Source organism: Hylaeus anthracinus, unplaced genomic scaffold (genome assembly GCF_026225885.1).
Source record: "Hylaeus anthracinus isolate JK02 unplaced genomic scaffold, UHH_iyHylAnth1.0_haploid 12000, whole genome shotgun sequence".
In the NCBI taxonomy this organism is placed as follows: domain Eukaryota; kingdom Metazoa; phylum Arthropoda; class Insecta; order Hymenoptera; family Colletidae; genus Hylaeus; species Hylaeus anthracinus.
The window spans coordinates 6,026,467-6,049,346 of NW_026534347.1; the positions used below are offsets into that span (position 1 = coordinate 6,026,467).

Sequence of the window (22,880 nt, forward strand, 5' to 3'; positions counted from 1 at the left end):
AATTGTGGGAACGGAGGTGGTAAAAATTTGATCGGAACAAAGTTAACGTAACTTTGTTAGGTAATTTGTTAAAATTTCAATTCCTCTTCAGTTTGGTGAGAACAGTTTCCCTTCATTCCTTGACAAGGAGTCAGTCGATGTTGATGCAGCTTGATGGTGAAAAAATTACGAAAATCATTTCATTTGAAAATGTATTTTGTAATTCTCATTAGAAGAATCCTACATATTTTCGAGAAAACATTGATCCTTGTTCGATCGTACATGATTTGCATTCCATTTGTAAAACACTTCACTACTTGTCTTCTAAACTTTTTTTTCATCGCACGAAATTCAGCTATGAATTCTTGAACGATAAATTCAACGTTCCTTTTCACTCGCACAACACATCGAGCAACAAGTCCTGCAGAAATGCACACATAAAGTGCGCGAGCGTATTCGTCGCTTTAATCGTGGAACATCCTCTAGCCAAACCGATATTCTCCTGTGACCAGGACTCGAGAGGGTAGCACGCTAACAGGTATGATTGTAGAGGAATCATAATAATGCGATGTAGTATCACGTACAGTGGCGGCCATCAATTTTCGACTGCCATCTTCGTCGTTATAATCGCGGGATTAAGGATGGGCATAGAATTTACTTAATCGCGCGACGCTGGCAACGATAAGAGGATATACTGGGTGTCTCGTTGTCTTTGTTACGGAAAATTTTCATGCATATATTCATGATGTCGGGCCTTTGTTTTAAATCTCATCCTAAGGGCCTAGCATTTCTCAACTCCATCGTTTATTTACTTGTGAAACTTTTACGATAGCTGGTAGTATCGTAGATGGTAAAAAAAATTATTCTGATAAAATTGAATTCCATTTATATTTCCTAAAGAATGCATAATCATTGAAGCAACAAAACTGGATTTGTTCTTTTTTTTCTTTACGATAAACAACCACGGAATAGAATTCGATCCGTCAATCGGATAAAAACAAGGACGCCACTGTTCACCGACGAAAAGTTATATTCCCTCCGCCCGGGGCTTCCCCGGAGAAACATGCAACAATTTGCATAGCAATTATACGACGGTGCAAATATCAACGCATTGTAATGTAAAATTTAATGGAAAATAAATTTCTCCCTGTTCTATCGAGCAGGCACGAGAATATAATTTTCCCAATTGCCAGTCGCGTAATATTTCTCGCATTATCCGCGCGATCAATTACTCGACTGATATTTTATTCCCCCGAAATTGGAATAATATCGTCTCTGATATACAGCGCGTGAAAATGACCGCCGCCACTCTTTGTTTCGGTGTTGCCGGATATACGAGGGCATAATTAAAGATATGAGATCCATTTGGTGTCACCTGCTGGAAAATAAAACGCCAGGGCACTGGGATTTAATCGTCTTTTAATGCACGCCTCGACGAATTACGGTTTGAACAGCTAAGAATGGTTTTTAACCCTTCAGATGTAATGGACGACGGCATAATGGGGTGCAGGGATCTCTTCCTCCACGGAGATAAAATTGGAAAGGTGTAATAAAAGAATTCGATTTTTATTTTGTGTGGTGTCAGCTGTATTTGTCGATGCAAATTCGTTTATTACATTAGCTTTACATTCTCTCTTTCTCTCAGTTCAATATAATATGTTTCCTTGTTTCCTATTGTTCCATAGAATGCTCTCAACTTTCGATCTACATGCACAAGTACTGAGAATATTGTCTCTCGACATGTTATAATTATTAAAATTGCTTCCTAACTTATATAAGCACCAACTCCTCGTAGTTCATTCTCATCAATCTTCCTTAACTCGTCACCATATTGTCTCATCAAGAACATGAGATCATTCGTGTTCGTGAAGTTACAAAATTTTCTTAGAGAATTTTCTCTATTTTAATTAAAATCTGAAGCGCTTGGCAGTGTCAGAGTTTGGAAGTCGAAGCATGTTTGTTTCCTTCGATCACCACGGTTTCGTACTTACAGTAACTAATAATCTCGATTGTATAATCTATCTAGATCGAAGGAACTCTAATTCAGCAATCCTTCGTTCCTCGAGTCTTGTTATTTGTTTGCAGATTCGAAAGCTTCTTTTCGTTCGACGTTTCTTTCCAAAATTGTTCGTGTCTAGAAGCTGTCCAACTAATTACAGGAAACGTGCAAGCATCGATGCAGACAATGCGCCTAAAGGAGAAGGCAATACTATTGATAGGATTACAAAGCTTCCGCGAGGGACGCATCGGTCGTTCATTTTAGCCACTTTGCGAGGAAGTTGGACGGAAGTTAAGGGCGACCAGCGAGAGTCCTTTGTCGCGGCGAGACCGGGGGAAACGAAGCACAACATCTTTATGAGCTACTGTGCCCGCAAACTACGATCGTGTTAGAACGGAATTGCAGCTCCGATCTTGTTGACTAAACAAAGACGCTGCTATTGGACACGCCGCTCTCCTTCAAGGATTAGACTTGAACATCCTTGTACCCTCAATGTGATCACGATGTATACACACGAGTGGCGTCTCGATAACGACATCCTTTACTCCCGATAACGTGGACGACCACCGACTGGCGCAATTTAAAGGTCGAGTTATCCAACTATTCGAGATGAACGTGCTTTATAAACGAATGAGAATCATCTGGAAGTTCGATCAGAACATATTACAGAATAATACAGTATAACGCAGCATGATAAATGATATGAGCACAAATCGATTAACTCCATAAAACAAAAAGTTGAGAAATCCGGTGAAATAATGTTGTGACTATGCCAAGTGCTTTGACACTTGAATTGAAAATTTCTCAAAAAGTGGAGTTAATCGAACGGTTCGTATCATCTACAAGTTAAACTTTTTGTTGTTCAGGAAGACAGATTGGACGCAACAAGGTCCAAGGTCCAACTGGCCCAAGGTCGATTGACATTTATACAAACGAACAGAGAGCATGTATGCTCACGTCCAGCGTACGTCGATAACGTCGAATCGAATTAATCCAAACGCCTTTGATGGAAATTAAATCCCCAGGATGGAAAATACTCCGCGACTACGTCGAGCTTCATCCCCGTGACACGAACTCGCGGCTTTGAAGGATTTTAGGGAGCCTTGGATCGTTGGATCGCTCGACGAGCCTCTCGCGTTACAGGAAGCCCCTCCAAAGATGCTTAATCTGTTATTGAGTAGGTTACTCGTAGGTTTCGTTCAGGATTGTTCCAAGAATCTGCAGTGTTAATATTGAAATTAATCAGCCGAAGAATTTTCAGGCAGTAGGGGACTTAATTTAATAATTAACAAACGATGTTCAGGATTGAGGAATACATTCAAAGTGTACTTTAAGTTAGTTATTACTGCAAGGTTATTGTAAGAAACTTTGGATTTACACGCGTGGGAGTCATGCTTATCGACAGAGACCTAGGACAACATAAGACTCAGCTTTGGCGAAACTGAGAGATAGAATTACAATGGCTGTTTTGTATAAAAATATTAAATACAGAATTCAGCAGTGAAATGTTCCGCAGAGCAGATGTACTCCATATTTTATACTCTTTAAAAGATAAAACATACTTTTTTTTTTAAATCTCGAGATATACATATGCAAAAGACATTCACAGTCAAATCATGAGTCTCGAAATAGTAAAATATTTGCGTAAAACAACAATTATCGCATTACAAATACATAATGCGTCAGCTGTCCTTGACACGGTAGCAAAGTACAAATTGGACCCTGGCCAAAAATAAGTTCAACACGTCTCGTCTAATGAGATCGTCACGGTTTTCGAATGTCGAGACCTTCACCTTGGAGTAATTCCTCCCGAGGGCGTAAAACGCGACCTGTCCACGCTGACCTTGATCCCCTCGTCCCGGAATGTGTCATCCCGTCGCGCTGTCAGGATATCCCTCGAATCCTTCGTTACTTTTTCACGATCATCGCCACCGAGCCACGCCACTGACCGTCTTGTGATATTAATCGCGCCACCGACCCGATAAGGGTCCATGAAATTTACGAGCAATTTTTTCGGCGACATTGACGCCACGGGACGCTTAATAAACCACCGTCCCCACCGAAACTACCGTGGACACTGACGATGAGTAATACTCTTCTTTTCCGTTTCTCCGTGGACACTCGAGATTGACTGCGGTCGATGGGTCTCGTTATTGGCGGCTGAGACTTTGACAGCTTTATCGACAGGTCTCGCTTTCTATTTTTCTCGGGAAGGATGATCCACGCGAGAGCTAATAAAAATTACGCCTTTTTTTTGTGCGCTCCAGATTTATTATAGTTGAAGGAGATGGGGAATATTATAGGGTGTTGAGATTTTATGAGGTATAATAATACTGGAAAGAAGATTCTTTTATACTGGGATGATCTTTAGTTCCAGGCCACTTTAATCTATTCTACGATTCGTTTTGGGAAGCTTGAGTTATCTGAAAGGTTGCTTTTGTAATTAATTTAATATTGAAATGGGATTTTATTTAAAGCTGTGTTAAATAATATTTTCCGAGTTATATCTACGATCCATAAATTAATGGAATGGTGGTGTTGAACAAAAAATTTCAGGTAGAATTATTTAATTACAGTTTATTATACGAGAACGAATACGTGACGTTAAACTGGTCGATTTACGTCGGGCAATATACACACATTTAAGGGCGGGCGATTTACACACTTGTAAAATTTCATCGGTTTTGCAACATATCGACCAATCAAGCACGTTATTTCCTCGACTATACAATTGTTAATGTATTTTATGTACAGGCCATCGAGAGGAGGAAAATGGTAAGTTTTTTTTTTTATAATCGTTCAGCACCTTTAAACTACTAATACTCGCGCTTGCTTATTAGAAACAATTCAACTCCGACTGGATGAATGCACTGGTCGACATTCTTATTTATTAAATAAACACGAATCAAATAATTACTATATAGCGTTCTGTACGGTTGATTAGTCATTTGTTGCTTTAGATTGCGTTTTTGAGCGATATCGTGTCACGTGAATTGCAAATTCCGCTTTATTTGCATCACGAATAAATGGCGAGGAGCGTTCGATAAATGAAGATAAATAAATCTGAATAATTGATGAATTAAACAATCAATGATATTGTTAAATCGAATCGATTCATTGAATTCGCTTAATTATATATTTTTCTCTTAAAAAAGAATGGTATCATGCACTCTTCCAGACGAAGGAGATCGCTGTCAGGTCAATATTCACAATTCTGTACTTAAGTAATTTCGCAGTACTGTATAGAATATACAATGGCTTATCGTATGCAATAATTCACTCGGCAGTTATCGTCCATTGTAATACTGATCTGTTAATCGAAAAAGCTTTCTGACAAACACCCATAAACACACAATCGAGCTGCCATGTATTGCAAGGAGAAAGAAAGCTCAGTTCTGGAAGGAATTCCAAGTATGCACACAGTGTTAGGTCAGAAATTTTAGTCAACCATTCTATGGTTTTCGACTAACAAGAAAAGTTTGGCAATTCGAAAATTCGACCAAATTCCAAACTCTGCAGAAATACTGTTCGAGGGATGATAATAACGTGACTGAGTTTTCATACTATTCTGAATATTTGTGAAATCATAGAAGATATGCAGCGAAAATTTAATTCCGTATTCTACTCAAAACAAGATAAACATTTTTTTCTCCTAGCAATACATACTGGTTCATTAATTTTTGCCATTAGAGGGGAATACGGAACGCCTAACGCACCCCCTTCTCCTTTCTAACAAACTTCCACTTATTGTGCGTCCGAAACGTTAGATTTCTCTTTCTCCCAACACTTATCTGTACAGATCATTTAAACAAAAATGCAAAATATCCTTTGCATCAACCATAGTTCGTTATCATTAAATAATTAAACAATCGTGAAACTTGACAGATAATGCTACAGCCATCTACCGGTAAACGGTCCCAACAATCCTTAAAGCTAATTTTGCGATACAGTCTGCGCCCTCGACAGTGAAACGCTCAAGTTTGTATAGAAATAATCACAAGCAGGCAAATATTCTATTTTTCTTTATATGTGCACAGTTTTACATCGTTCCAAGCATAATCCGTATTAATTTAAACTATTAGTCCTTGATTGCTGGGCTTGGAATTGCTCAAGCTTATTTTTTTTATTAAAGAGAACAGTTCCACCCCTAGAAAGAGGAAATCGCCATTTACAACAGAACGCCTAAGTTCAGAGAGGAATGGTTTATATTTCCCACAGATAGATGGCGAAACCAGGTGTGCTTCCGCGAAGGTATAATACTTATTTCCACATAAATAAATTAGTGACGTATTGGCTCAATAAATTTTCATTAGATTTATTTAAACTAAAATGTCATCAGGTTGAAAGACTGTTCTACTGAACATGACAATAAATTTAATACAAAAAAATATGTCAAGAGAGATTAATAATAAGTATCTTAACTACACACATAATTTTACACATTTCCAATAGTTTTCCGATAAATTGTATATTATTAATTGTTATACTTTTCATGTTATAACGTCGAACAATCTACTCATGGTTGAAATCAAGGGAGGAAAACATTTTCCTCTTACAACTTAGGTCACTCGCTACAGATGGCGATACCATCCCCTTTCTAGGGGTGCAATATTTAAAGTACCCATTCAATTTAAATACTGTACCATCAGTTCCCAGTTCCTCCTTTACAACAGAGTTCCATAGACATTCAAATTAACAAATCTTTGTGAAATACGTATAATAGCACTTTGAGAATGATTTATGATGGATGCATACAATATATTGCATATTATGTTTAAATGATGCACAGCTAAACGTGCTAAAATGCAATAATACTTATTTAAATCCTAACACTTTAAAGAAGGTGCATGGCAAGTATAGTTTGCTATTTTGGAAACGGTTGTGTATTACTGTACAGTAATAAAATAAAATTTAAATTTATTATATACATAATCTTTTTACAATAAATTCCAATTCTGATTAAAATCTATCAAGAGCTCGTTTCACCCCCTTCTTCCACATGCAATGAAACACATATGATCTCTCCAAATTTGGACAATTTTATCTAATTTAAAAATGTCTAATCTCCTTTAGTTCAGACGTGAATTACACTTAAATACAATAACAATCTTTTCGTATTTTGCTTCTCGACACAGAGCCGTGACATTATTAATAATTCATCCATTATTAAATGAAATTACACCGAAAAAATCATGTAACATCTTCACAAGTACATTAACGCGGACAAAAGGTTTCAGTTCGACACCCCACGTTCTTATCTAATATTAAAATTCCAAATGTTGCCCACGTTTCGACCCAAGACATAAGGAAACCCCCCAAAAATCCCCTTGAAGGTTAACAAATTATTAAACCAATACTCGAGATATTCGAGTCGATGACACCAAGTTCATAGGATTGATAATCCACTACATAGTTTAAACGACCCCATTTAGCGTTTCGTTCGCACAACTAGAAGCTTGTCGTGAAGGAAAACGGGATCTGGCGAGCAGTGTTCCCCTCAAACGGAACAAATTAATCGACTTCTGTGTAGAACCGCGCTTTCAATGTGTTTCGATGATCATCATGGCGAGCTGATTATCCAAGCCCGTAGAAGAAGAATGCTGGCGATCGCAACGTGCAGCTCGTTCAATCGCTGATGATGATTCGTTCGCGCTGCATTCCATTGATCGTGGTGAACCGCTGCCTGCTTTTCACCTGCGATGAAAGTATGTGTTGGTGAACCGTGAACGTTGTTTGGTCATTAATAAAAAAAATATGTTCGAATTTGTTCAGCAGGAAACTCAAACAATGTCTCGAATCTGTATGGAATTCTTCGTAGTTACCTTCGAGTTTCTCCTCGTCATTGTCACGACACAAATGCAGTTCACTGTCATATTATTGGGTCAGTGTCTTGGTACACGTGGAACTAAGCTTATGTTCATATTTATCAAGACCTGTGATGTAAATTTGCTTTAAAGTGCCAGGTGACACACAGCAGACTGTCACTTACAAGAAAATAATTATTGGAAAGAGACGAGGGAGAGAAAAAATGTCCGTTAGAAAAAAGTCTGTTATCGGATAGATCCGTCATCAGCTCCATATAATATCGCAATTTTAAATTAAAGAGACTATGCAGATAATTTACCGTTAACATTTGTGTAGTATTCGATTTTTATAAATCAACTTGGTATTTCATTTATCGAAGTAATGTTATCGTTGGAATATATTCTCAAAATTACTTCAAAATTATACAGAGAGAATCATGTAATAAAAGCTTCAGAGTATAATATTCATTCCATCAAACTTTCAAGTTTTCTTAATTGTATTTTCCACATTTTTGTGCCCCATTAAAAAATTCAACAGTCTCATTTGTACTTTCTGCGCCAGTGTAAATTAATTCGTTCATTTTCTACGCGCAAATGGTATCAGGTTATTCCTCGTTCGTTCCGTCGTTTCAGTTAAAATTTCCTACGCCGTTTTAATCGCTTTTTCGACTCCGTATAAACGCATGACTTTAATCCAATTTACCATTCAGGACGTGAATATGCACCGCGGCGGTACTGAATTGGCTCACTGAGCACGAGTATTCGCCGCTGTCAGTCTTTTTCGCCTGTTCGATGTACAGCTTGGTCACCAGATCTTCGTTCGACCTGAAAAAATTCTCATGTTATACGTCGAATTTACACGCGGATCCGTACACGTCCGAACGGACACGTTCGCCAGAGGGGAAAAAAAATGCGAGCGTTTCCCCGTCGAGATTGGAATTGTCAAATGTTATACTGAATTGAAACGAATTGTTGTCTTGTCCCATCCCGATTCACCAACGTATTGGCTGGAAATATTTTAATGGACCACGACCCGATCTCCAACCAACGAGCCACGCAGTTTCAGGAAATGAGAAAACTGTTAAGCCTGTAGTTTTCAAACTTTCCAGAGCGTGTGCTCGCGCAGAACAGGGAATTTTTACGCTCGAAATTCGCAAACAATACATTTTCTTTTTATTTTAATTAGTTCGAAGTTGTTTCTCTTAACTTTCATTTGCGAAATGAAAAATATCGTTCAAAATATTGAGAAAATGAAATGTTTACATAATCACCACTCCGGCGATTAAGTAAATAAATTGGAATAATTGTAACAATTTACGAGAATTAAGTGTTTAAGGATAAAAACAATTCGTGGAATTTATTCATTTTTAATAGAATGAAATAAATGTGGAACATAAATTGTCAATTTTTATTTTACTTTTTCCGGGTCAGTGAATGGGTTGGAAGATATAATTTACATTTGTTGATTTTCCGGAGCAACCGGAGCGTAAACCATCCCAATATTTGCGAAAATTTGGGGAGAGAGTTCATTGGATTGTTAAATATTTCTTTGTAAATATCATCATTAATTTTGCTAATGCGTCGAACGAAACAGAGGTTCTATCAAATTTCAATGTATTTCTCGTTTATTTTAGATAAACAATCCGTGAGGTTTACTGTACTCCAAGCGAAATAAAAACAAGTTAGTTCGATCACTGCTCGATGCAAACGACGCAGCAATTGCAAGACATTTTCAGAATGTCAGTTAAAGTCACCGAGAATTTTGTTACAGTTCCGTTCGAGGCAGTCCACGAGGGAGCTTAGAGTTCCTAACCGAGTATTACAGAATTTAAAGCAAGACTCGAGAAGTTGGAACGCGTGAACGCTACAAACATTCCCAGGATTAAACAAAATGTATCTCGACAAGTCCCCCACGCGAGAATTTAAGTCACGGTTAAATAATCAACTTGAAAAGAAACGCATCGGGTCGTTAACCATCTTTATTAATCGCGAAGGCATTTCTGCCTGCCAAAGCGAATCGAAAAGGTCAGAACAAACGTTTCCCAGCGTCGCGACAAACGCGATTCATGGATAAACAGAAATTAAGGGACCGTTAACGCGGAGAGCTTATAAATAAAAGCAGACGGGAGCAACCGAATCGAAATAGAAACGGCAGTCGGAGGAGCGACGAGTTCCTCGTAAAATGCCTCAAGGGAGATTAAACGGTTCGCTCGTTACCCAGAAAGCGTGCAACGAACGTTACACAGACTTTCAACAGAGGAGGAACCGATGAAGCTCGCGCACCGATACGCTGACAATTCCCGTTGACTATGGCGAAACGCAAAATCGGAACATGGTACGTCTATCTCGCCCAGGCTCGGGGCTCGATACGGTGTTCTTCCGCTATATATGCTCACCCATTAATGTGATAAACGTCGACGTGATCCGGCAACGTCTCGCCATTTTTTCTCCAGACGGGATGCGGTATCCTGGAGTCGGGCCTGGATGGCCTCGCGACGCATTTCAACTCGATACCGCTTCCGGTTTTATAGTAGCGGTCTCTCAGCTCGTGCTTGGCCTCGTCCACGATCCTAATGTCCGGTGCTGCAAAACGTATGTCGATTAGGGTGGCTCCTACGACGCTAAGCTTAACTCCAGGAGGTCTTCTGGGAGGCTCGAGTAAGAATTATTCGAGGTTGGAGTACTATTTAGAGTTTTTTTAGATACGTTATTTATGTTGACTTGGGAGAATAAGATTTATCATTTTCAACAGCTACAGTAAATCCTATAAATATTCGTACCATGTATGTCTATTGGAGAAGTTTGACTAAATTAAATAATAGTTTTGATATTACCGAATGAATTTTTCATTATAACTCGTTCTCAATTTAATCGAGGGAGTTTAGTGACTGTTCTAGACTGATCGACACATTTGCGTCGTCTATGGAGATGGCTTTTCCAATGAGATGACAGTCGATAAATGGCACACGCGCTTCCTGAAGGGAATCTTGATCTTAGCGACACTTCACGGCCGGGACGATCAACGGAGTTTGATTAAGAGCGGTTGGAGAACTGTGGGAAGATTCCTCGACAGACATCTTGAGAATAGGGAGGTATGATGGGAAATGATCAGGAGACAGTTACCAATCGCTCCATTTTTACTTTTTATCGACTGTTATTAATAAACTGTGGATATTTATGCATTTATGAGTAGTATAAATATATTCAAATCCATAAACTCATAAAATATGAAAAATGACATGAACGTCACAACTTTTAGAACCGAAAACATACTTCAATGTAAGTTTCTGTTCTTTACCTCTGTATATAAAAGTACAAATTTGGGTAAGCATCCTCAGTCATTATATTATTACAGCAAACCTCATGATACCTTGCGTGAAGCTATGAAGACTAATATAGAGCTGCATTTTTCTTCAAGTGTACCGTTGAATCTTTTACAATATTTCAATTTTTTGTCCCGGTTCTTTGTTCGTTTAAATTGCTTCGGTAATTTTCAATCTCCATACAAACTGCACGTGGCTCTTCTGTGACTTCGCAATCAGAATGTTCTTTGATGTAAGAGAATAAATCTTGCATACCTTGCCCGGTGTTAGCTTAGATGATTATAAGGCAAAGGTAGGAATGAAATCATGAATAAAACATTCCGTTAATTCCTTTGCGATTGCGATAAAAGGTTTATGAATATCGAAGGTGCGGCGCATGCAAAGATGGCATTAATATGAACATAGACGTATCGGGAAAATGTGCAAATTTTATAGAGCAGCATTTCGTCGTATTCATAGCCCTATAAATGTAGGACACGTAAAAATATATAAAACTGGCCACTTTTTTAATATATTCTATAAACGTAGATAGTTAAAGTCTTTCGAAAACAAATTTCTTACGTCGAATATACAATGTAGTATACATTGAAGGGATCGTTTCATCCGTAAGAGGGTGAGACAATAGTCTTCCCCTGATTGAATCGATGAAGTTAGTAGAAGAAGGAATTAAGCCAAGTACAATTCCGTTTTCGAGCGCACCGAGCAGTCGCACTTTCCTTCAAATATTTTCACAATTATCCGATTCTCGTAATTAATGGAATCCTGCTTTAGTCTCAAGGGCGTCTGTGTACGTTACATTTCTCTGCCACATGCAGTTTTCCTTCAATTTCGTACAATAACTTTCCATCTATTGCGAGGAAAGTGGACCGTTCCCTCGGAGTAAAAATTTACCCCATTCGTGTAGAAGTAATCGTTCAACTAGTTCCATCATGTTAAAATTTCCACCAAGTCCCTTTATTTGGATACTCTGTTATATTCGCATAGAGTATATATTTCTAGATTTTTGTAGATATTCTGTCTCAAATATTCTGCAATGGTCAGAACCAATTCCATTAACAGCAGTGATCGTGTAGACTAGATAAATTTCAAATCGATATTTAAAAATATAGAAGTACGTTGAAACCCATACACAAGAGTGTAATACACTGCTGTAGTAAATAACAGTATTCTGACCAAATATACAAAAAGTGGTACAATATTTCGAAAACAGAAAAGATTTTGAAGATCCAAAAAATATCAGATGAAAGATGTACATATTTGGACCAACAATAAACATAACTTTTAAAATTACTTATAGAAAAACCAAATAAAAGCACCACATACGAAAACCTTCTGATCTATTTTCCCTTTCGAGAAGAAATTTCGTTTATGTACACCGTAAACTTTGTTGAAACACATCCACCTGTAAAATGCAAGATCACCCTATCCAGATTATTATACCAGAACCGCGAGGTGAAGCCTGCAAGGTGAATTATTTAGTGGTATCGTCCGGAAATTGCTTCACTCGATCAGTCTTATCTCTCTCTTGCTTCGGATAAAATGCTCGAGAGTTCCTCGCCTCCGTCACAATTATACGCTTCGCGAGGCCTCCCCTCCACCCCGAAACGCCCTCGCAGGGAATTTTTCTCGTTTCGTGGGAACCCACTTTCATGGGAGATGCTGTTTCGATTGTTCTCCACGGAAGCACGTTTCCCTGTTACGGGGCCAAACAGGTTCCATTCGATAATTGGGTGAGCGAGCAAACAGGGAAAAGTTTCGGCGCGGAGGCGCAACAAGGTGTCGCACTTTCCTCGCCGGAGGTGGGATGAAACAAGACGAAAAATAAAGCGGCGACGTTACGTGCTCTCGTTCGGGGACAAAGTCCTCCACCCTTTCGGCGCCCGCAAGACTCCCGCTGCGTAATTGAATCTTTCCAGGCACGGACTTTAAACTCGTTCAGGCAGCGAGAGACGCGACGGCTCGAGCGCCGACCGAACCGCAGACAAGTTCGCGCGATTCGATACGAGTACGTGGTCGCATTGGAGGAACAGTATCGCCAAAAGCGTGATCTAAAAAGAAAAAAACGGAACCTGAAGGTAGGTGAGTTTTTTGGTAGATTTTACGGGAGCGTGTATTGTGCTCAAGGGAATCTTGTCCATCAGGTTCAGACGAGGCTATTCTACTTCTTGAAGCTTCGAGCTTTAACGTTATCTCCAACGTGTCACATACGAGGGGAAATGGGAAGTAATTAAATTTCGGTTCCCTTGTCCATCGATTTGAGACTACAGTGGAATAATTGAAAATAGACTTAAAAAAGATCGAATACTCATATTTTGAATTCTTTTCATTTAATCAAGCATTACTAACTTTCATGGTTAGCTGAAGAATGGCATGGCAGGTCTAGGTTACAGTCTTGGTTATAAATTAAAATTGCAAACACGATTCCGATAACATTGTCTAAATAATTATGGATTTAAACCTGAAAAATTCACAAGGCCTCGCGCTCCGAAATTTTGAAATAAAAATAACGACCTTGCAAACTCTCCAAACTCTCCTCTTGCGAAAGACAATTGGAACAAACATTTAGGATAACCCAGGACGCACGGCGTGGCGTTTTCGACTAATAGGAAGCCATGCAAAATTTACTCGACACTCAACCTGTTAACGCTCTGGTCTCTGTCTGCCTGCGAACGCTCTTCCAGTGATTTATTCCTTTGAATTTTTCCCGCACCCCGATGCACGCGACGGAGTGCACGAATTATGATAATCAGAGTACCGCTGAATTACGACAAAGGCTCCTTTGGCGTTGTGTTTCCGCCGCGTGTCGACGGGTGTGAATTTATTTAATGGAGTTCAAGATTACGGGTAATGATCTGCTTCGTAATAATTATAATTTGCTATCCTTACAGTCTGGGCAAGTTTCGGAGCTGGACGTGATAATCTAGATAAAATGTTGCCTGCATTGAAAACATTTACCGTTTACTGAGTACACAGTGAATATTTCAAAGCTATCCATGAGTAATACTACTACTTCCAAGTTCATTCGATCACTGTTTCTACAATATTCGTTGTGTTATTTATTTGCTGGATCCTTTGTCACTCTATCGTTGATGAATTATTCAGATTAGATATTTAATATTATAAAGAGGAAAAATTGTTTGTACCAAAGAACCTACTGGATCGATTTTTAAAATGTTTTAAATAATAGAAAGCAACACGAAAACAAAATACAGTAACGAGTGTAGCCATCGGGCGCGGTGCTAGTATTCTATAAATCCTCAAATCTCTCATCTTCCAAAGCAGCAACTTCCCATCTCCACTTACTGTCCTCACCAAGACAATACATTCCATCAACGTGATCTATTAAATTCGAATCTCCCGTACGATACTCTTAATCCTCCCCCTGCGATCAGGATCATTCATCAAGCTTCTTGCAAAACAGCAAAGTAACTTCGCCAACGAAGGTGTGGACGATCCTAATTGCCTCTTCTTGTCAAAGAACAGAGCTCACGTCCTCGCGCCTAAGCTGCGAGTGTTCGAGCGGGGCGGAATACTCAACAATCCTGAGAATCAAGCTAGGATCGCAGGTAATGCGATTCCCAATGAGGAACGTCGCACTGTCTAATCTCGCCGTTTGCGGGGGTGGGGGATGGACGAGAGCTGACAACGATAAAGGCGTGCTGGGAAATCATCTTGTTGTGCCTACGTAACGTCGCCATCGATCGAGAAGCTTTACCGTGGGAGCTTCCTGAGCTGCGCCCTAATTGAACATGAGCTTCGCCCACTGCGAGGAGTGATTGATATCGTGTGCGATGTAACACCTTTCCGCTTTGCTCTCAGTCTTTCCGCGTCGCACATCGTGGCAGGAGGCTGCCAAGCATCGATCCTGTCGATTAGGATCCTGATATTTCGGGAAGGGGATGGGTTATTCGAAGTTGGACCATTTTTGCATTTCTTGATGGGTTCGATAGGCGAAGGATGCTTTTGGAGAGGAGACGACATATTTATTATATATATATTGTTGCGACGATGTAAAGTTGCGGAAACGAGTTCCTGCGCTTCCGGTTGCCAGGAAGCGGCAAACTTTTAAAATAGTAGAGAGCGATTCGAGAACTCAAAGGGAGAAGACGTTTCGTTACAAGTCTCCAAGATTATCGTTGTATTATCGTTAAATTGTTTAAAGTTATAGTTTGTTAATAAACCTTATATTTAATTTAAATGGATTCTCGTGCTTCAACCCCGCGGCGTAACAATATTATGAATGACGAGATACTTTTTTCATGAATTGCATGATGTTGAAATTATTCATAGTTGTATAGTTTAATATTGTAGGATTGTCGAGCGAAAATACCGTAAGGTTTCTAGAAGACTTTATTAATGAAAGTGGTCTCTAAGGTGTCCGAGCTAACGATCAGTTTTATTATGCAATAGTGTCGACAGAAATACTGCGACGCCTCGAAACGTTTGCAATAGTTATCTCATCTGCATCGTGGGCTTGGGAGAATTTCCGCGATTTCCGTGGCGCACTGCGTAAGCGCTCTTATTCTTAGTTAGGTGTTCGCTTTAACGAAAGGATTAAGACATACAGTTAGATTCGAGGTTAGAGTGTGTTTCTGCGTTCGGAACGCCAAACTTCTGAATCCCAATTCCCCGATCCTCTTGCATGTACTTGCGCTAGAGCGACGATTTTAAAAAGTCGCATCATGTGCAATCATGTATTGTGCAATAATGAATCTACAAATCTCGAATCTAGAGTTTTAACTTCGCGGACTACACTCTTACACTCACCCTGCCACGAGCAGTCTCATGAAAAGGTTATTCTTCGTCTAAATTGAAAGGGTTCTACGTTTGATTCCAGATATCTCTCAAACGATCGATTCAACCTAATATTTTCTTCATGGCAATAGCCTGCAATCTACGATCCTGCAAAAGTAGGTTAAAATCGATTGGGGGAGACAAGTTGCGTAGTTCCCTGGCAAGTGCCGCGGCAAAACATTCACTCGTTCCATTGGCAGCGGACGTTTCATCTACAACTTTCGATGGGATCGATCCATCAAGATTCTGTGACCGATATGCCAGGGAATAGAGTCGTTTCCGTATTTCTTCCACCAGCTTTCTTCCCTTTTTTTTTTTGTTTTGTTTCGCGAACGAACCGCGTTCTAGATAAAAGGGTTTCCTGGCATTTCGCGAGGCGCGCCCATTTTAGAGCTCCGCGCCAGCGACGAGATGAAAATCGCGAACACGACAGGAGTGCTTCCGATACCGAGCACCTTTGCATATCGTGTTTATGTTTCCCCGGGGACGATATTTTCGGTTCTCACTGCATCTCAGATCTGATGGCAACAAATCGATCGAAAATCGAACATTGGAGGGGAATCTGGGAGTTTCATTTCCCTAGTGTTTGCTTAGGTCTTCTCACCTTGGAGATGGAACAGTTTGGAGAATGTTTTAGGGAACTTTATGCAACGGTGCACTTGAATTTTCATTGAACGATTGATCATAAGAAAATGATAACAAAAAAATAAAATTTAGCATCACGATAAATCGTGACCCAACGAATAGACAAAAATGACGAGAGCTATAAAAAAAATACAATTTATGTATGTAAATGATTTTTAAAATGAAATTAAATCCCATCCCTTACCTTCAAGCCATTACTCAGCTTCAAAATTATCTCTTATAATCCCCTTCCCTTCCTTTATTATAAAACAGGTCACTTACTCATGCCTGACCGGAACAACTAAAAATAAGATCGCTGTTTGCGCACGAAAGCTACATATTCCGTTCTAGGAACATCCCTTCAATTTCTCCAGGCATACTCGAACGAAATCTGGTCCGCGTCGATGGCGCCGATAACGGCTCAGTTTTACGATTTTAATTCCGCCTAACGAGCGCGGGGAAATACATTAAATTCCCGTTCGTTCGACACAAAAGAGCCCCTGATCCAATCTATTGACCGAGGTTTCAACAAAACTCGCCGACAAACACATCGGACCACTGCGCCCCTATGAGTTCCCCAAACCACCCACCGTCCATCCCACCCATCGAACAGCTTCTCAATTAAGCTTTAGTATCCGGCTCATAAGTGACCAAATAACTTCCAATCGTCCACAGGCACGAAACGGCACGAAAGGAGCTCCACGCTACTGGAAAATGCTGGCCACGGCCATCTTCTAATTAAAGGGATACTTTCCAGCTGCCGATAGCCTCGAATGAAATAAGAAAACCGAAAGGGTAGAACAAAGGAGCCGGGAACGAACGGAGAGGGTGGATAGGGACGCTTGAACGAGAGAAGATGAAAGGAGATGTTGGCCGGACGATGAAAATACTGTGTCGGGGCTAAGATTCCGTGAGGTCCGCCGGAGCGAGGACTTTCCGACGGGAAAAGCTCGCGGGAAAGTTTTTCGTACTTTTAACTGGATTAAACGAAAGTTCCGAGTCGGTACTTCCCCGGAGCGTCGGAACGTCACGCTGGGCGACGACAGCTTCGTGGCTGAGTGTTAAAATGTGTTCGATAATGGCCATTTTCGGTTGTTACGGTGTCAATGGTTGAGGAAGGCGAAAGGTCATTCCACCAGGCCTTGGTGTATGATCGTGAGGTGAAGGGTGCCTAAGAATTTTATTTAAGAGAATTTCAATCAGTCGGGTTAGGTGTAATTCTTCTCAGTGAATTTTTAGAGGGTACGAATACTTATGGGACCGACTGTAAATGCAAATAAATATTGTAGAATACATAAATACAGATGTAGCTTTCATCTAACGGTATATAAAAATAATAAGAACGAATAGTCAAAAAATAATCGTCAGTAATGTTACAATGTTTATGTGACTGCTAAAGTGAACTTTCCACATTTCTTTTTTAAATATAGATATAATCAACCAAAATATGACAAAATATGGAGGAAAGGAGTCCCACCTAAAATGGAAAGGAAAGTGATTATGGAAATCCCTGATCCTTAATTTACTGGTGCCCATCCGATCCTAATCTAGTACTGCGCAGTAATTTGAGGATCAAGGATTTCTCGTGCTACTTTATGTAATCCCAAAATGACCACAAGCTTCCAGAACTAATTTATTAGATAATAACATATTAATCCAAGGCATGATATAACGTTCTGACGAATATACAAAATTTTAACTTTCGAGCATTTTTCTTCCAGGCGTGCGAACCTGTCGCGAAATTGTCGACGCTCATTCGGTTTGCTTTTTTTATTGTTGCGACGTGGTGTGGATTCGTTTATATGGATGTTTGGATCTTCGCTGGATTTATGGGATAATAGTTGCGCGGCGAAACGGCTGAAAGGAACGCTGATAAAAATTTATGGTGCATCGTATTTGTAGTTTATTTACGACGCATCGACGAGCTCCTGACGGAGAGGCGCGAATGTGTGTGAGAGTGTTTCGTCTAGCAGAAAGCAGAGATACGTATTTGTTATCAAATTTTGTGTTTATATTCAAAGTGCACTAAAAATAGGTTGATGTATTTTTAAACGATACGTTACTGATTCTTATCATTTACAATGATCGTCACTAACTCTATGCATCATCTGTAGAGAAAGTATAGCCAGAATATGCCAATAGCATCGAGATGTCCTTCTTCTAGTGGATAGTCCTGTACTTCGCGATCCAATGAAAAATGGAGCGTGAATTATTTGACCCCATTTTAGTTCGTAAAGTTTCGCTTAATTTTAGGCTAACGAGTTACTTTACTGGAGTTCAAAGTTGAAATTTGTTTGATTAGGATACAGTTACAATTCATAATTATAAAAACATTTCAAATAATTATATTTTTGAAATATTACTGGCAAATTACTGCAGAATTGTGCACATTAATTGGAAGACTAGTGGATTCTGGTGAAAATGGTAGTTTCGAATGAGTTTCATGCAATTTATGTTCCGTTTATGTTAGTTTCGCTGTATGACAGCAAAATTGGTCAACTTTCTCCTCATTAATACGTGTACCTGAACTTTTAAGTGGTAGTATATCAGATTCCGTGGAATACCGAACAGAATCGCCTCTATTCGTCGCATTACAGATAAACACAGGATTCCATCACTTTAAATCTGTGCTGAACATTCAGTTCTTCGACCAATGAATTAAAACATTTTCGACAAACGAAAATATTTCCAAGGTTACCGAAATTCGAAGTCTTCGAAGATCCAATCAGAACGGAAACTGATTTTCAAATGGAAATTTATTCCAAATCTCCAGTTTTTCGTTTGCGCGCAGTTTGCGAGAAAAAAGAACGAACGGGACACTTGATATTTGAAGAAAGAAGTCCTCGAGAAACATTCTTATTTCTGAGAAGAAATTTTCTATAAGAGTCACCTCTTTTGAACGCTTTAATACTGACTCGAAGCTTCAATCGTTATTATGCTCGAAACTGTATTTACAAAATCCTAATAGGAAAACTCTGGAGGTCCAATTTCCGTTATAACTAACCGCGAAACGAGCGTTTTGATATTACACACTAAAAATTTGTCTCAGTAATCACACTGTGTATTAATATCCAATTAAATTCGTAGAAAACGTTTGAACATATTTAATAAAATATAAACAACGATAACTTATTCTTTTTCGCATTTCTTTGCCTGAACATTCTCTTAGTATTAGTTATAAATATAATATCAATAAATTCGAAATCTTTCAAACTTAACCCTACAAATTAATAAACACTGTTAAAATTAAAACTCATTGGACTAATACCAATGTTATTAAAATCGAATACAAAAATACCGTCGATCGTGTTATTTCATCGTTCATCTCCTGATCCTATGGACGTTAAAAGAATTTTTCAGCCTCTAAGAAACCCTTGTGAAAGGGATGCCTGGAGCTCGTCGAGCGCTTAAGGAGAATTTCAAATGCGACGAGCACTGTCCGTGGGAACTTTAACGTCGACCAGCTCGATCTGTAAACTCACAATCGCCAAGAGAAAATAGCAATTTGAAGCAGGCAGCCGCTTCGTGTTCCGATGGGGAAGTGCCGCGCTCGAGAGTATTCGAATGCACCCTCGATACGCTCGGCGAGCGAGCGTTTTTCGATTAAAAAAAAAAAAAAAGCGAGAACGAGCCGATAATTCAGGGGACTCGGTCACAAAAGGAGGTCTTTATTAAAGGAGGATGGAAAAACGGCGTGCGTGCAATTAATCACTTTTTTTTCATCGTCGATCCCCTCTTCGATTCACCTCCGTCGTTATTCTTTAACATTATGTGTGTCTTCCAGGTAAATTGGTTGCCATCGTTCTTACAGGGTTATTTGTGCGTGGCTTTTTGTAATCCACGTTGAATATTCCCTTTTATAGAGTAATTTACGTGCATAAAAGAATTCTTTGTCAATATTTCTTTGCTGCTAATTGGCCCTTCTTATAGGTTCAGCAATTTAAAATTGAAAATAACCTCGTGTTCTTTGATACTTTTTTAATTAACAAATAGAATAAATAAAACCTGCTTTCATGAAATGTGGTACGAACTCGTGAAAAATACCATTGCGTTTGATTTCCGTATATAATTAAATGATCGTTCACGTTTTCATTTTCGAGGCGATGAGACCTACTTTCACAATGGACTCGGTACTGTAAAACAACAAGAAACGCACGTACAAACGTGTAACTTATGTGACCTCGTTTCTGAGTTATAGTTGTTTTTATGTTGCAATAACTCCTGCGAGAAGCTGAGCTTATCTCCCACAGATTTCCGTGGCAACATCGGTAAACAACGCTTCAAATATCTCCGTGTCACTTTACTGGACCATCTATAATTGTTGTAACGAATTCAACAGATATGTATATTTTTAGTCCCTTATATATAGAGCAAGAAATTTACATATTCCTCGCGTTTACCAGTGTTTCCATTCTGAAGTGATGGCAGAGTGGTTCTATGGTTCTGAAACAGTAGACCAGTAAACACATTAATATTAATGCTTGCTGAAAACATTCTCAAGACGTCACTTCTTCGTTGTGGTTCATTGTAAAATATCGTTCAATTTCATATTATATTTTATACATATTCATGACAAAATGGTAGAATACTCCTTACTTTAAAAAAAAATTCTCCCCTGAAGTATTTTATATTGAACGAAAAAGTGAATATTAATATTGGCCCATATAAAGCAGTCTGATAAGGGATGCAGTCGGAATTGGGAGCAGATTGATGTTCCTACGTCCTCGCTTTGGAAAACAATCGAACTCCAGATGAACATTTAGTTGAGGAAGTCTTATTCCATTGACAGAGGGAAATGAAGGAAGTGCGCAATCACCACGCGCTCTGGGAATTGCGAATTCTTGTATAAATACGTCTTGGCGTGCCATAAAATCAACGCGCGCCCCTCGCTGTGCTCCACATCTCCGCCTTGGGGGGAGTAACGCTCGGGGCTCAACCTTTGCGAAAATCTAAACTCCCACAACGCTGAACTTCCGGTTTAACTGTCGTTTGAAACTGCCTCCACGTGTGGGTGAACTTGATTAGCTTTGCGATAGCGACCCGCTGATAATAAATGTTTAACATTCTAACCCTCGCTAATATGCGTATGTTATCGCTGGACCGAGGATTTCATATATGTATACGACTAAACTAAACCTAGCAGAGCATTTTATTTATTTGAGGTATACACTGGTATGGAAACCGTATATAAAATGTACTTGTATTATTGTTATTAAAATAGCAATACTAATACGCGTTTTGATTTTGCTATCTGCATTAAAATGAAATTATTTTATTATTTTCTTGTGTAAGATTTTTCAAGAATTAATTAAGGACGACCTGAAAGCTTGATTTAAAATTCGATACAATGGATCTTTCGAAAAATTGTCTGCTTGAGAATTTCCATTCTAATGAATACACGTCTTATGTTACTTTTATTATATGCGAGACGAAAGCTATAGAAATTCGTTTCCTCGAAAGTGCGGCTAATTAACGAACTCGACTGCGTCAGCTACCTTGTTAGGTTATTGTTTGCTGTAGACTAGGGTAAACAGTGCTCCAAATATAATGCCAACTTATTCATTGAATTCTGCTACTTTCTGTGAATTTAATAAACAGTTGTAAACGACGAACAGACAATGGAAGACTCAAATTACGCTTGAAACAAAAAGACGAGTTTCCTTGGCCGTAATATTTCCATAATTTTCTATTAAATTCGAAATATTATATATTCCACCGTCCTGAGGTAATTTATTCTTAAATAATCAGATTAAATGCAGTACATTAAGGTATCGACCAATAATCCTTAAAAAAAAAAATAAAAATAGTCTACTACGAAGACGTAAGAAGACGGATTTAATAAGTGATACCGTAATTAATTTTCTGTCCATAGCTAGCACGGATCGTAATGTAATATTGATGTAGCTTTCAGGGCGGTTGTAATCGCTGAATAGTTTCTGTCGCAAAATCTGATCTATTATACAGCGTGAACATAAATTATGATTGATAGCGTTGATACAGTGTCCCGGGAAAATACTTGGAACTCGGACATTCTTGGTGAAGTATATCGAGGTGATTAGACGATCTCGGAGAACCACCAAGAACTAACAATTAACACTTAAACTCTTCTACCTTCTCCAATAGAAACAAACAATATTCATTTTTCATAGTTCGAGCAAGTAGTTTAACGCATTGAAGTATTAACTGTCAAGCAACAATATATAAGCTACCCAAAAGAAACGGGAACTAATCTAACTCAATTTCAGCAATCGATGCCTCGAAACTTCGATTATCGAAATTCCATTACTTCGGTTATTGGTAAAACTTGAAGTATTAAACTTGGTTGGAAAACTCAGAGGAAACAGTTTTCAGTCAATT

At 39.0% G+C, this 22,880-nt stretch overlaps 1 protein-coding gene across 1 annotated transcript in view; it reads right to left on the reverse strand.

The window, feature by feature from the left end:
- Positions 1 to 4,298: 4,298 nt before the first annotated feature.
- Positions 4,299 to 22,880, reverse strand: part of LOC128890128 (zwei Ig domain protein zig-8-like) — an 86,031-nt gene continuing 67,449 nt past the window's right edge. Inside the window, exons 5-7 of the mRNA XM_054148359.1 lie at positions 10,179 to 10,365; positions 8,486 to 8,607; positions 4,299 to 7,672 (exon numbers count right to left, since the gene is read on the reverse strand). Coding sequence (XP_054004334.1) covers positions 7,539 to 7,672; positions 8,486 to 8,607; positions 10,179 to 10,365 — 443 coding nt within the window. The 3' untranslated portion in view covers positions 4,299 to 7,538. The remainder of the gene's footprint in view (positions 7,673 to 8,485; positions 8,608 to 10,178; positions 10,366 to 22,880) is intronic.